This window comes from Bombina bombina, chromosome 2 (assembly GCF_027579735.1).
Source record: "Bombina bombina isolate aBomBom1 chromosome 2, aBomBom1.pri, whole genome shotgun sequence".
NCBI classification, from domain to species: domain Eukaryota; kingdom Metazoa; phylum Chordata; class Amphibia; order Anura; family Bombinatoridae; genus Bombina; species Bombina bombina.
The window spans coordinates 1,040,605,490-1,040,617,961 of record NC_069500.1 but is presented as its reverse complement, the minus strand read 5'-3'; the positions used below and the strand labels follow the sequence as shown (position 1 = coordinate 1,040,617,961).

The window sequence follows — 12,472 nt, the reverse complement described above, 5'->3', positions numbered from 1 at the left end:
AATTGTAAGTCAATCCATAATTGTTGTCTTTTCAGTTATTGTATATTTTTATATGTTGTTTTTTTAATGCATTGGCTCTGCTTTTTTAACCTTAGCACTTTATAAAATGGTCTCACAATTTGAATTTGTTGTTGTTGTTTGTATATTTAGTGAACTATAAATTTGCCTGTTGGGTAAAGTACAAATAAAAATGTTCATAAATTCAATATTTCTATAAAAAATGGTGCAGAACAAAATAGCCAAACACTTAAAGGGACACTGAACCCAATTTTTTTCTTTTGTAATTCAGATAGAGCATGAAATTTTAAGCAACTTTCAAATTTACTCCTATTATCAAATGTTCTTTATTCTCTTGGTATCTTTATTTGAAATGCAAGAATGTAAGTTTAGATGCCGGCCCATTTTTGGTGAACAACCTGGGTTGTCCTTACTGATTGGTGGATAAATTCATCCACCAATCAAAAAGTGCTGTCCAGAGTCTGAACCAAGAAAAAAAGCTTAGATGCATTCTTTTTCAAATAAAGATAGCAAGAGAACGAAGAAAATTTGATAATAGGAGTAAATTAGAAAGCTGTTTAAAATTGCATGCTCTATCTAAATCACAAAAGAAAAAAGTTGGGTTCAGTGTCCCTTTAATTATGCTATACCACTAAATTAACCATAAGGAAAGGAGTGTAGAATATCTAGCTACTGAAAGCATTTAGTTCATAGGTAAACTTCAAATACTCAAGAATTATTATTTCCTTAAAAAAAATAGGAGGCACATATTAATGACTGAATGGTATTTGAGGGACATACTCAAAGGGATATTATTATTTTTTTAAGTTGATGCAATGTGCATACCTTACTGTGACCATATAGTGTGCAACTGTGCTTATTGTTATTGCTATATTGCTTAGTTAATTGATGGTGGGTTAATAAATCTTGGGGAATTAGACCAAGGTCTACACTAGGGATATGCAAATGTTTGCATGTGGTAAAATGAACCGAATGCTGCAGAATGTGGTCATTTGTGGCATTCATTTCACTTATAGATATTAGGATGTAACTTTGCTCGGAACAATTCAGGTTTTGACTAAAGGTACAGATAAGTACTTTTCATAAAGTAAGAAAAAAGAGACCCACAGCAGCACTCTAGTCAGTTTAAACCAATTGTAATCACTAGGGCTAGTATACCCTATTAAAGTGAATAAAGACACTATCTCTCTGTAGCAATAGTATACAGTAAATAATATTTATATATATATGCTGAAAGGGCAAGAGGAGTAAGTACGGCCCTTGGGGATATGGTTTGATGACTTTAACCGTCTGGAAAGTATCAAGTGTATGCTTTATTGTCTGTGTACGGCACATGCTTAAAGAGACACTGAACCCAAAATTTTTCTTTTGTGATTTAGATAGAGCATGACATTTTAAGCAACTTTCTAATTTACTCCTATTATCAAATTTTCTTTATTTGAAATGCAAGAATGTAAGTTTAGATGCCGGCCCATTTCTGGTGAACAACCTGGGTTGTCCTTGCTGATTGGTGGATAAAGTCATCCACCAATAAAAAAGAGCTATCCATAGTTCTGAACCAAGAAAAAAGCTTAGATGCCTTCTTTTTCAAATAAAGATAGCAAGAGAATGAAGAAAAATTAATAATTGGAGTAAATTAGAAAGTTTCTTAAAATTACATGCTCTATCTGAATCACGAAATAAATTTTTTGGGTTCAGTGTCCCTTTAAGGCATGTTTCTTTCCTTGTGTCCAATTGATACACAGTATTCACAGGTTTACTCTGCTTTCCTCCCTGTGGCTTTCACTTTCAGCATATAAATATTATTTACTGTATACTATTGCTACCGAGAGATAGTGTCTGTTCACTTTAACAGGGAATACTAGCCCTAGTGATTAAAATTGGTTTAAACTGTAACTGACTAGAGTGCTGCTGTGGGGGTCTCTTTTTTTCTTACTTTATGACAATTCATTTCACTTATGAATGCCAAAGTCCCAGTTTCTTGCACGCCCCTAGTAAACATGTTATTCAGTGAAAATCATCTTACAAAAGCCTGCGGCAAGATGTTGTTTTTGACTGTTAATTTCAGTGCTAAAGCATAGCCTTGTAGTGTTGCGCTAAACATGTTCATCTCATCTATTTATGTCAGATGTATTGAAAATGTATTTTCTGTAAGAAGTTAAACAGCATAAGTGTCATTGCATATATGAAAGCACCTGGCAAATGTATTTTTAAATGAAGAATGACTCCCTTTTCTTATAGTTAGCATACATTTTGTTACAGCGCTGGGTGCCAACTGGTAGAATTTTGATGCAGGCAGCGAGACAATTATTTCTACGGATAGGAAGGTTTGGCTGTCTCTCACCTTACCATCCTCAGTTATTAGAATGATGAGCTTTTGGGAAGGTGTCAAGCAGTTGTACAATTCTCTTTAACACTTTGACTACTGAGCCACTTTGTGCTACTTGTTCCGCTCAGCAGTTCCTGCTTGATAGTTTTCATTTATAGAGATCCCAAAAATGGCAAATGTATTCTAAAATACTGTAAAGAATTTGCGTCTATTATGTATTTTAAAATTACAAATCAATGACAGTGGCATAAGTGTCTTGTTTATAAATAGGAAAGTGAGCTATACAGATATATATTTTATATCCTGCTTCTGATTAGTACAGAGATAGGAAATTATTCTGACCTTCTCCCCTCCCTCCCAGTGAGCAATAGCAAAGTGCTCTGACACTGCGGACAGTGCACATTTCTTTCCTCATTGTATATGACAATATGTTCAGGTGACTTTTATTTGATTTGGGACAGTAGTCACACAAATAACTATATCATTTTTTAGCTAGGCTGAGTAACTATGTATAGTGTCACACTACCAGGGGAGCATATATTCCATGTGGTATCCAGACACCACTTACCTGCATTTAAAGGGACAGTCTTCACCTTGGTCATCTTAAAGTCTTACCTTAGATTAAACTGCAAATAGCCTCCTGCACCCTTTTTATATCATGCAGTAGGTACAGTAAAAATGTTATTTTAAAATGAATAGTGTTTCTGGCCAGTTTGAAATGGCTGCCAAGCTCAGCCCACTGATGACATCAGGATCTGGGCTGCATCTATGCACTCTGTTGAATAGCATTGACAGTCTGTTGAATCCAACTAGTGGTGGCTTTTTGTGATTGGATGCCATATGCAGCCCAGATCCTGATGTCATCAGTGGGCTGAGCTTGGCAGCCATTTCAAACTGGCCAGAAACACTATTCATTTTAAAATAACATTTTTACTGTTCCTACTGCATGATATAAAAAGGGTGCAGGAGGCTATCTGCAGCTTAATCTAAAGTAAGACTTTAAGATGACTAAGGTGTAGACTGTCCCTTTAAGTGGTCTGATGCAGCAGGGTGTTGCTCCTCTTGGAGTGTTCCCACTATAACACTCTCTATGTGGCATACATATATATTTTAAGTGTTTTTAATGTGTGTTTTTTGTGTTAGTTGTTTGTTATTGCTTATGACTTTGTATACTAATACATTTGTACTTCTATATTTTTTATTTAAAAAGAGTGCTGTATTCCCTTATTTAGGTGGAGTATTATCTCTATGGGGTCTATTTATCAAGCTCCAAACGGAGCTCAATGCCCCGTGTTTCTGGCGAGCCTTCAGGCTTGCCAGAAACACAAGTTATAAAGCAGCGGTCTAAAGACTGCTGCTCCATAACCTGTCCGCCTGCTCTGAGGCGGCAGGCAGACATCGCCGAAAATTAACCTGATCCAATACGATTAGGTTGATTGACACCCCCTGCTGGTGGCCGATTGGCCGCAAATCTGCAGGGGGCGGCGTTGCACCAGCAGTTCACAAGAACTGCTGGTGCAATGATAAATGCAGACAGCATATGCTGTCAGCATTTATCGATGTGCGGCGGACATGGTTCGCTATAGCGGATCATGTCCGTCCGCACAATGATAAATGAACCCCCAAGCCTTCCCCTTGCTTTGTAAAGATAAACTCTATAAATGTGTTTTTCTTCCATTTTTATTAGCAGAAGTGAGTTAAATCGGAAAAAAACATCATAATCAAGAACTGATCTCTCAGCTAGACAATGCTCAAGAAAAGAACTTTGAGGTAAGAAAAGAAACAAAACGGCTTCTAGTATATAAGTGTATGTGTGTATATATATATATATGTTATACTGTATGTATATATATATATATATATATTATAATTATATATATATATATATATATATATATATATATATATATATATATATATATATATATAGAGAGAGAGAGAGAGAGAGAGAGAGAGAGAGAGAAGAGAGAGAGAGAGAGAGAGAGAGAGAGAGAGAGAGACTGAGAGACTGAGAGACTGAGACTGTCTGCTGTTTCCTGTTTTGTTGTAAAAAAAATCTTAACTTTTTTTAATAAGTATAGCCAATCAGAGGCTGAATCACATAATCTGTTTAAAGGGACATGAAACCCACATTTTTTTTCTTCATGATTTAGAAAGAGCATGCTATTTTAAACAACTTTCTAATTTACTTCTATTATCTAATTTGTTTCATTCTCTTGATATCCTTTGGTAAAAAGCATATCTAGGTAGGCTCAGTAGCTGCTGATTGGTGGCTGCACATAGATGGAAAAGGTGATTGGCTCAGCCATGTCCATTGCTATTTCTTCAACAAATGATATCTAAAGAATTAAGCAAATTAGATAACAGAAGTAAATTGGAATGTTGTTTAAAATGTTATTATCTATCTGATTCATGAAAGAAAATTTGGGGGTTTAATGTCACTTTAAGTATCTACATGGCCAACGTTTGGTTTACAGCTGAGAAAAAAAGCAGCTCAATAAAAAATAGCACACATGAAAATGTAGATTTAGAAGTCAGCATTTCTAAGCAAAAAACAAACATTTTTTCCTGAAGCACCCAGTTGTATTTATTATATAGCTTATACTGATACCCTCAGCCCCTTAAATTAATTAGTTTTAATATCAAGCAAAATATGAGGCTATAATATAGGTGCCTTGAAGATGAATAAAACAAACATTTGTCATTTTGTTTGTGGGCAGTTACATTTATATTCATTGTTATATTTAACAGCTTGAAAAATTAGTAACAGACTATGAAGAGAAAACGAACAGACTTCAAAACCGCCTAGATAAAGCAGAAGAGAGATCCACATCATTGTCTAAACAGGTATAAAGCTGACTGTTTAAAACGCTTTTAAATGAACATAAAAAGGTAAAACATAACAAAAGTAAGGTAAAAATTTACAATACTAACCTGTGAATGGAGGCACCAAATTACTGTTTTTTTTATTTATTTCATTATTTAAGCAGCATGTTTAAGTCCAGGGCTTCACCATTTGTAATTATGCGCTCTTAGTTAATGACGGTGACATCATTAGCCCTTTGTTGTTTTGTGCACATAACTGGGTTCCGGAATTGGGCATCCTGAATCTAAACGTGCTGCTTTACTGAAACTGTTTAGATTTTGATTAGGTCATTTTATTTTATTTATTACAAATGCAGACATCCCAAGTCTCCCTAATGATGAGAGAGTCTACTTCATTGTAATGGCGGCTCCCTGATGCCCGCAAATGAAATGCAATCTCCCTGAAACAACAAGTACCATGAGCCAACGTAGCCCAAATCCGGAAACAGTGTTTCTTTAAGGAATGCCTTTAGTTGCGGTAACGTCATCGAGCAGGAAGGCGTTGTCACAGCAAGTCTGTCTTTATTTTCAGTACATTGTATGTCTGCCACCCTTCCTCCTGTTGTTAGGAGGTGGCAATAAGGCTCTTGGGAGAGGAGGAGAATCAGCAACATCGGCTGCAGCATAGGCTGAGTGAAAACTGAGAAAGAGGGCAAAGAGAGTGTGCCCCTGTGAGGGAGTAGATAGACACCCCTGCTGTCAGGTCCCTACTGTGAGTACAAAACATAATTACAAATAGCCTCTCAAACTCAAAATCACACACGCTCCCAGACACAAAATCCGAAAGTCATACAGGAACACTATACTGAGTACTTCACAAGCTGGGATGCTATGGAACCCTCAAAGCATGCATCGGTTACCAAAAAGCCACCACTTATTTTAATAAAATAAAACACAAATACTACCTTATTTACTGAACGTAATTAAACTTCATATTCTTTAGTTTAGTGGGAAGCTACTTTAATGATAAGTCTCTATCTTATTTAGGGTTTCCAGGTGTCCAGTATATAACGGGGGGGTGTTATGCAGCGGTGTAGCCATCTCCCTGAAATTAGATGTCTGCAAATGCTGGAATTTGGTGCCTCTGATCCTAGGACAAAATAACAAGGCTAGAAATGCAAAATATGACCTTGCTATTGTGGTGTTTTATTATTCTATGACCCTTTAATACTTGTCTTTCTGCACCTAGTATGGTAACTACAAAATCATTTAGTATTTCCTATTACAGAGCTATGATTTACATGTTAGTAAAAATAAAAAAACAATTTTATAACAAATATCCTTTAAGAAAATGTTAAATCTGGCTCTCAGGTTCTATTATGTAAAAATATAAACAATTCAGTAGTAAATGTACTGCAGACAAAAGTGTGCTTTGTAAAACGCTGGGTGTTATAAACTGAGATATTGATGAATGAGGCAGTTTTTACGGTTTACCCGGCATTAGTCATTTGTCTGCTAAGCAGGGGATTATTGATTGTTTTTATTTTGTCCTTTTAAAAAAGATCATATATATTGATGTTTAGTGTTTATCAATAGTAATGCAATTCTTCATATAATTCTACAAATCACTTAGTTATATGTTGGGCATTTATTTATTTATTTATTTTTTATTTGTTTAATATGCAAAAAACATAAAAAAACAATGTAAATATTTTATCTATTTTATTTGATGTTTCAAGCCTTGCTATTTTAATAATTGTAGGATTAAATATTCCCCAGTGACCTGGATCTATAACTGTTCTTGCTTGATGAATAGCTTATTATAATAAAATTCATTTTTTAAAGTAAAAGGGGCATTGTACTTTAAAATTTGATCCAATTTACAGTGTTTTTAATTTTCCATTTTATGTGCTGGATTGTATTTACAAATAGCTCTTTTAACTTTATTTTGTTACTTCAAATAGCTGTTTTGCCTGTTGAAACCACCACCTGTACTGAAAATTTTAGTACTGCAGTATTGGCAACAGAAAAGTTATGTTAACAAGAGAGGCATCATGAGAAATCAAAATTCAAGTGGGAGAAATAGCCCAACCCATTTCAAAGGGTGTTTGTTCCAAAAAACAAGATACATTTTCCAGTTCTTTACAGGAAACCACTAGGCTTATGAGAGTACCTCCATTCTCTAGTAGATTACTTTCACTGTTATTCATGACCTAGAATGGGGGGAATTAATGACCACCATAAATTTGAAGGATTCTTGTCTTCTTATTCCCATCTATCCATATCGTTTAAGGGTTACTGTGGAACATTATCAATACCAGTTTATTGCTCTTCAGTTTTGCTTGGTTTTCTCAGGAGTTTGCTTTCTCCATAAATGTTCTAGAACTCAAGCTATTATTTTGTGATCTGAAGGCTTAGGGTATCATGCTGATTCAATACTATGCTCTGTTTAATCTTATGACCACTTATAACTGTGTTTTGCTTTTATTAGCTATTAAATAAGTATTTGTTGCAGGTCCACAATGAAGTTAGTTGCTTGAATTCTATGGTGGGTGTTGAACTGAACCTGAGAGCAATTTCAGCAATTCAATTTACAAGTTTTCATCACAAACAACATTTAGTAGGAAGGTCTTCCTAATACCTAGGCAGATATATTTCTTTATTTCATACAGGTGGTGAGAGTCCTACAATCCATTACTCCTGGGAATTACTCTTCTCTACCACTAGGAGGAGGAAAAGATTATCAAACTCCAAGAGCCCTATAAAACCCCTCCCACATCACACATACCTAAGTATTTACTTTGCCTCTGCTGGAGGTGGTTGAAGAATGAAGCTGTGCATGTGATCTTCAGAGAGAGGGGTTTTCAGTCTATATTGAGGCCTGGATTTCCCCTTAGAGTATAATGCTTGTCAGAGGGATGTATATGGGGTATGGTTAATGATTCTTTTTTCACCTCATTGGAAATTTTTGATAAACCTTCCATAATTGGTAGCAGGGACTTGTCTTTGTCTACAAAAGTCACAAACCGCAGCTCCAGGTGATGCCAGATCTCCAATCCGGAAATGGTAGGTGCAAAGGTCACAGAAGACCCATTCAAGGAAGGGGAGCAACAGTCGTCCTGGAGTGCCAGTAAAGCGGTGGATCAAACTGCAAAATTCGAAAGGCATAGAAGAAAAAGGCACTCAAATGAGCAGGAAAAATATATAAGGTAAAAAAACCTTAATTAATTTATTCGAACATCGTTAAAAAGTGTATACAACAAGGCAGAGAGACCAAATGGTCAAACATTGTCTAAGGCGTTTCACGTTAAGTTTATATTTATATATATATACTGTATATATATATATTTGCTAATATATATGGCCCTGGGACAGAATCATTTACATTATATCCCTTGCTGTTTTGCGTGCCTCCATTTTTTGCACGCTTAGTTTTTTTTTTTTTTTGCGCATCGGCCTTTGGCTTTATGTGCATCGGGGGTTAGCACACATCCCTTTAGTTGTTTGTTTTTTTACTTTCAAGCTTCGGCTGATTTACACATGTCGAGTTAGTGGACGTTTGTCCTCTGCTATGCGTACATCAGATTTTGTCACTATATCCCTTATAGCTGTTAGTTTTTTCTTCTTTCTGATGAGCGTTATCTGTCCTTTAGATGTAATGTTAATGTCTTCTGCTTTGTTTTGCAGTTCAGCTTACCGCGCATTGTACTTGTGAGTTTATTTTAAAGCTACTTAGGAGGGGTAAGTGATTTCCATTACTCAAGAGCTTTTTAAGGGTGTTCCTGAATGAAAGTGAACACCCTGCTATAATGAAGCAGTCTGATTCTGTCCCTAAATCTACCTGAGAAAAAGAGATAAGTCCCTTGAACACCTTTCCATACTTATTAGTTGTGCTTATTGTAAAAAAGCTGAGGTGCCTTCTCCAGCTCATTTATGTGACTCATGTTTAGAATTATTATTTCAATCAGACCAACTTAATGCTCTCCCACCTTCAAACAAGTGTAAAAGGTCAGTTCAGATTTTACCTTCTACAAGTTCTATGTGCCCTGAAACCAAGGATACTGTTATATATTCAGATGGTGCAGTTTTCCTCTGGTTATGAGGAATCTTCAACTGATGTTGAACCTTATATTTCCTCTATTTTGTTTAAAGGTGGACATATCAGTTTGCTTTTAAAAGAGGTTTTAATTACTTTAGGGGGTTAAACATCCTAATGTTTCTGTTGATAAGCCTTGTAATCATTTAAATTCAGTTTTCAAGACGATAGTTAATCTCCCTGAGGTTTCCCTATTCCTGATGCTGTCTCTGATATGATTTCTATGGAATGGTCTAAGCCAGGTAATTCATTAACTTTCTACAAAGCTTAAAAAGTTATATCATTTACCTGCTGCTAATGTTGATTTATGGGAAACTGTTCCCAATGTGGATGGGCCATTTCTACTTTGGCTAAATGTACTACTTTTACTTTGGAAGACAGTACTTGTTTTAAAGACCCTTTATATAGAAATTAGAGTCTTTTCATAGAAGAGCCTTTCCTTCTACAAGATACGACGAGTCCACGGATTTCATCCTTACTTGTGGGATATTATCCTCCTGCTAACAGGAAGTGGCAAAGAGCACCACAGCAGAGCTGTATATATAGCTCCTCCCTTCCCTCCTCCCCCAGTCATTCTCTTTGCCTGTGTTAGTAATAGGAAGATGTAAAGTGAGGTGTTAGTTTTAGTTTCTGCAATCAAGAAGTTTTTTATTTTAAATGGTACCGGTGAGTACTATTTTCCTCAGGGGGATATGGAAGAAGATTTCTGCCCTTGAGGTTGATGATCTTAGCAGATGTAACTAAGATCCACGTTGGTACCCACAGAGCTTCTGAAGGTTAATACAAGAGACATCTTCAGTTGTGGAGAACGGTTTCATGCTACAAGCAGCATTGAGGTATGTGCAGCCCTTTATTTCTGAGGAGACTTGGTATATCAGAGCTGGCTGACATTTATTTCCCTGCAAGGGAAGGGGAAGCAGTAGACCTGTAAAACATAGGGGTGTTACTGGGAAACCTGTGCTTAATTTATTTCAGTTGACATATTGGGCCAAGCATTATAATGGGCTTCACAGCATTATAAAGAGACACTGGGAGAGGCAGGAATATGCTTAATGGTTTTTTGTTTAAAAATAAACAGTTTGACCGTATTGGGAGTGTACTTAGGGGTTAAAGACTTCCACATGGCTTATACTTTAAACCGCTTCACCATGCGGTTGTTCAGGCCTACACGAACATCGGACATAATGGGCGGGGCTTATTTTCACGCACTCAGACGCGCACTTGACTCTTGGCTGAGAAGCAGCAGGCTTTAGCTCCGGTTGAGCCTAGACAGGATTTCTGTTTACCAGATCATTGTCGAGTCATTTTAAAGTACCCTGGGGGCAGGTAGGCGCCACAGCTCTGCAGGGGGAATATTTGTCAAATTTAACATATTTGTGTCTATAAATACCTTTTAGAGGTTAATTTCTCCCCTTACTCGGGGTGCAATAATTTTTGGAGCCATTAATTAGGTGTAGTTAATTCTTAAGAGCAAATTAACGTTTTGAAGCAGTTTTGGAAAATTTGTGCGCTTTTTTATCTCCTAAAAGCGCAGTACACGTTTCTCAAAAAATAGTTTTAAGCATTAAATAAAGTGTTTAACGACTATTGTGGTTATTACTAGCCTGTTCAACATGTCTGACATTGAGGAATTTCGTTGTTCTATGTGTTTAGAAGCCATTGTGGAACCCCCTCTTACATTGTGTACCTCTTGTACTGAAAGGGCCTTACATTGTAAAAAGCATATTTTAGGTCAAGAAAGTGTGCTTAAGGATGATTCTCAATCTGAAGAGAATCAGGATATGCCATCCAATTCTCCCCAAGTGTCTCAACCTTTAACGCCCACACAAGCGACGCCAAGTACCTCTAGTGCGTCCTCTGCAGGAGATGGCTGCAGTTATGTCAACTACCCTTACAGAGGTATTATCTAAATTACCAGTGTTACAGGGTAAACGCAGTAGGTCAGGTATTAATGTGAATACTGAATCCTCTGATGCTTTATTGGCTATTTACAATGTACCCTCACAGTGCTCGGAGTTGGGGGTCAGGGAATTGCTGTCTGAAGGAGAACTTTCAGACTCAGGAAATGTGTTACTTCAGACAGATTCGGACGTAATGTCCTTTAAATTTAAGCTGGAACACCTCCGCCTGTTAGTTCGGGAGGTTTTAGCGACTCTGGATGATTGTGACTCTATTGTGATACCACCAGAGAAATTGTGTAAGATGGACAAATATCTAGAGGTGCCTACTTACACTGATGATTTTCCGGTTCCTAAAAGAATTTCGGAAATTTTTAAAAAGGAATGAGATAGACCAGGTATACCGTTCTCTCCCCCTCCTAATTTAAGAAAATGTTTCCCATATCAGACACCATTCGGGACTCGTGGCAAACGGTCCCTAAGGTGGAGGGAGCTATATCTACCCTGGCTAAGCGTACAACTATACCTATTGAGGACAGTTGTGCTTTCAAAGACCCTATGGATAAAAATTTAGAGGGTCTTCTAAAAAAATGATTTATTCATCAGGGTTTCCTTTTACAACCTATGGCTTGCATTGTTCCAGTAACTACTGCAGCAGCTTTTTGGTTTGATGCTCTAGAGGAGTCTCTGAAGGTTTAGACTCCATTAGATGACATTTTTGATAGAATTAAGGCTCTCAAGCTAGCTAATTCTTTTATTACTGATGCCGCTTTTCAAATTGCTAAATTAGCGGCGAAGAATGAAGGATTTACCATTCTAGCGCGTAGAGCGTTATGGCTCAAATCTTGGTCTGCTGATGTGTCATCAAAATCTAAGCTTTTAGCTATTCCTTTTAAAGGTAAGACCCTATTTGGACCTGAATTGAAGGAAACCATTTCTGACATTACTGGAGGTAAAGGCCACTCCCTACCTCAGGATAAGTCTGTTAAGTCAAAACTTTAAAGGAGGACCCTCTGCTTCCTCTTCCTCCACAAAGCAGGAAGGGAATTTTGCTCAATCTAAGTCAGTCTGGAGACCCAACCAGGCTTGGAATAAAAGTAAACAATCCAAGAAGCCCGCTGCTGCTACAAAGACATTATGAAGGGGCGGCCCCCGATCCAGGACCGGATCTAGTAGGGGGCAGACTTTCTTTCTTTTCCCAGGCTTGGGCAAGAGATGTTCAGGACTCCTGGGCGCTGGAAATCGTGACCCACAGGTATCAACTGGAATTCAAGGATTTTCTCCTAAGAGGGAGATTTCATCTTTCACGATTGTCTGTAGACCAGA

At 37.0% G+C, this 12,472-nt stretch overlaps 1 protein-coding gene across 1 annotated transcript in view; it reads left to right on the top strand.

Moving 5' to 3' along the window:
- SCLT1 (sodium channel and clathrin linker 1) overlaps positions 1 to 5,200 on the top strand; it is a 555,483-nt gene extending 550,283 nt beyond the window's left edge. Inside the window, 2 exon segments of the mRNA XM_053703662.1 lie at positions 4,035 to 4,117; positions 5,099 to 5,200. Coding sequence (XP_053559637.1) covers positions 4,035 to 4,117; positions 5,099 to 5,200 — 185 coding nt within the window.
- The last annotated feature ends 7,272 nt before the right edge of the window (positions 5,201 to 12,472 follow it).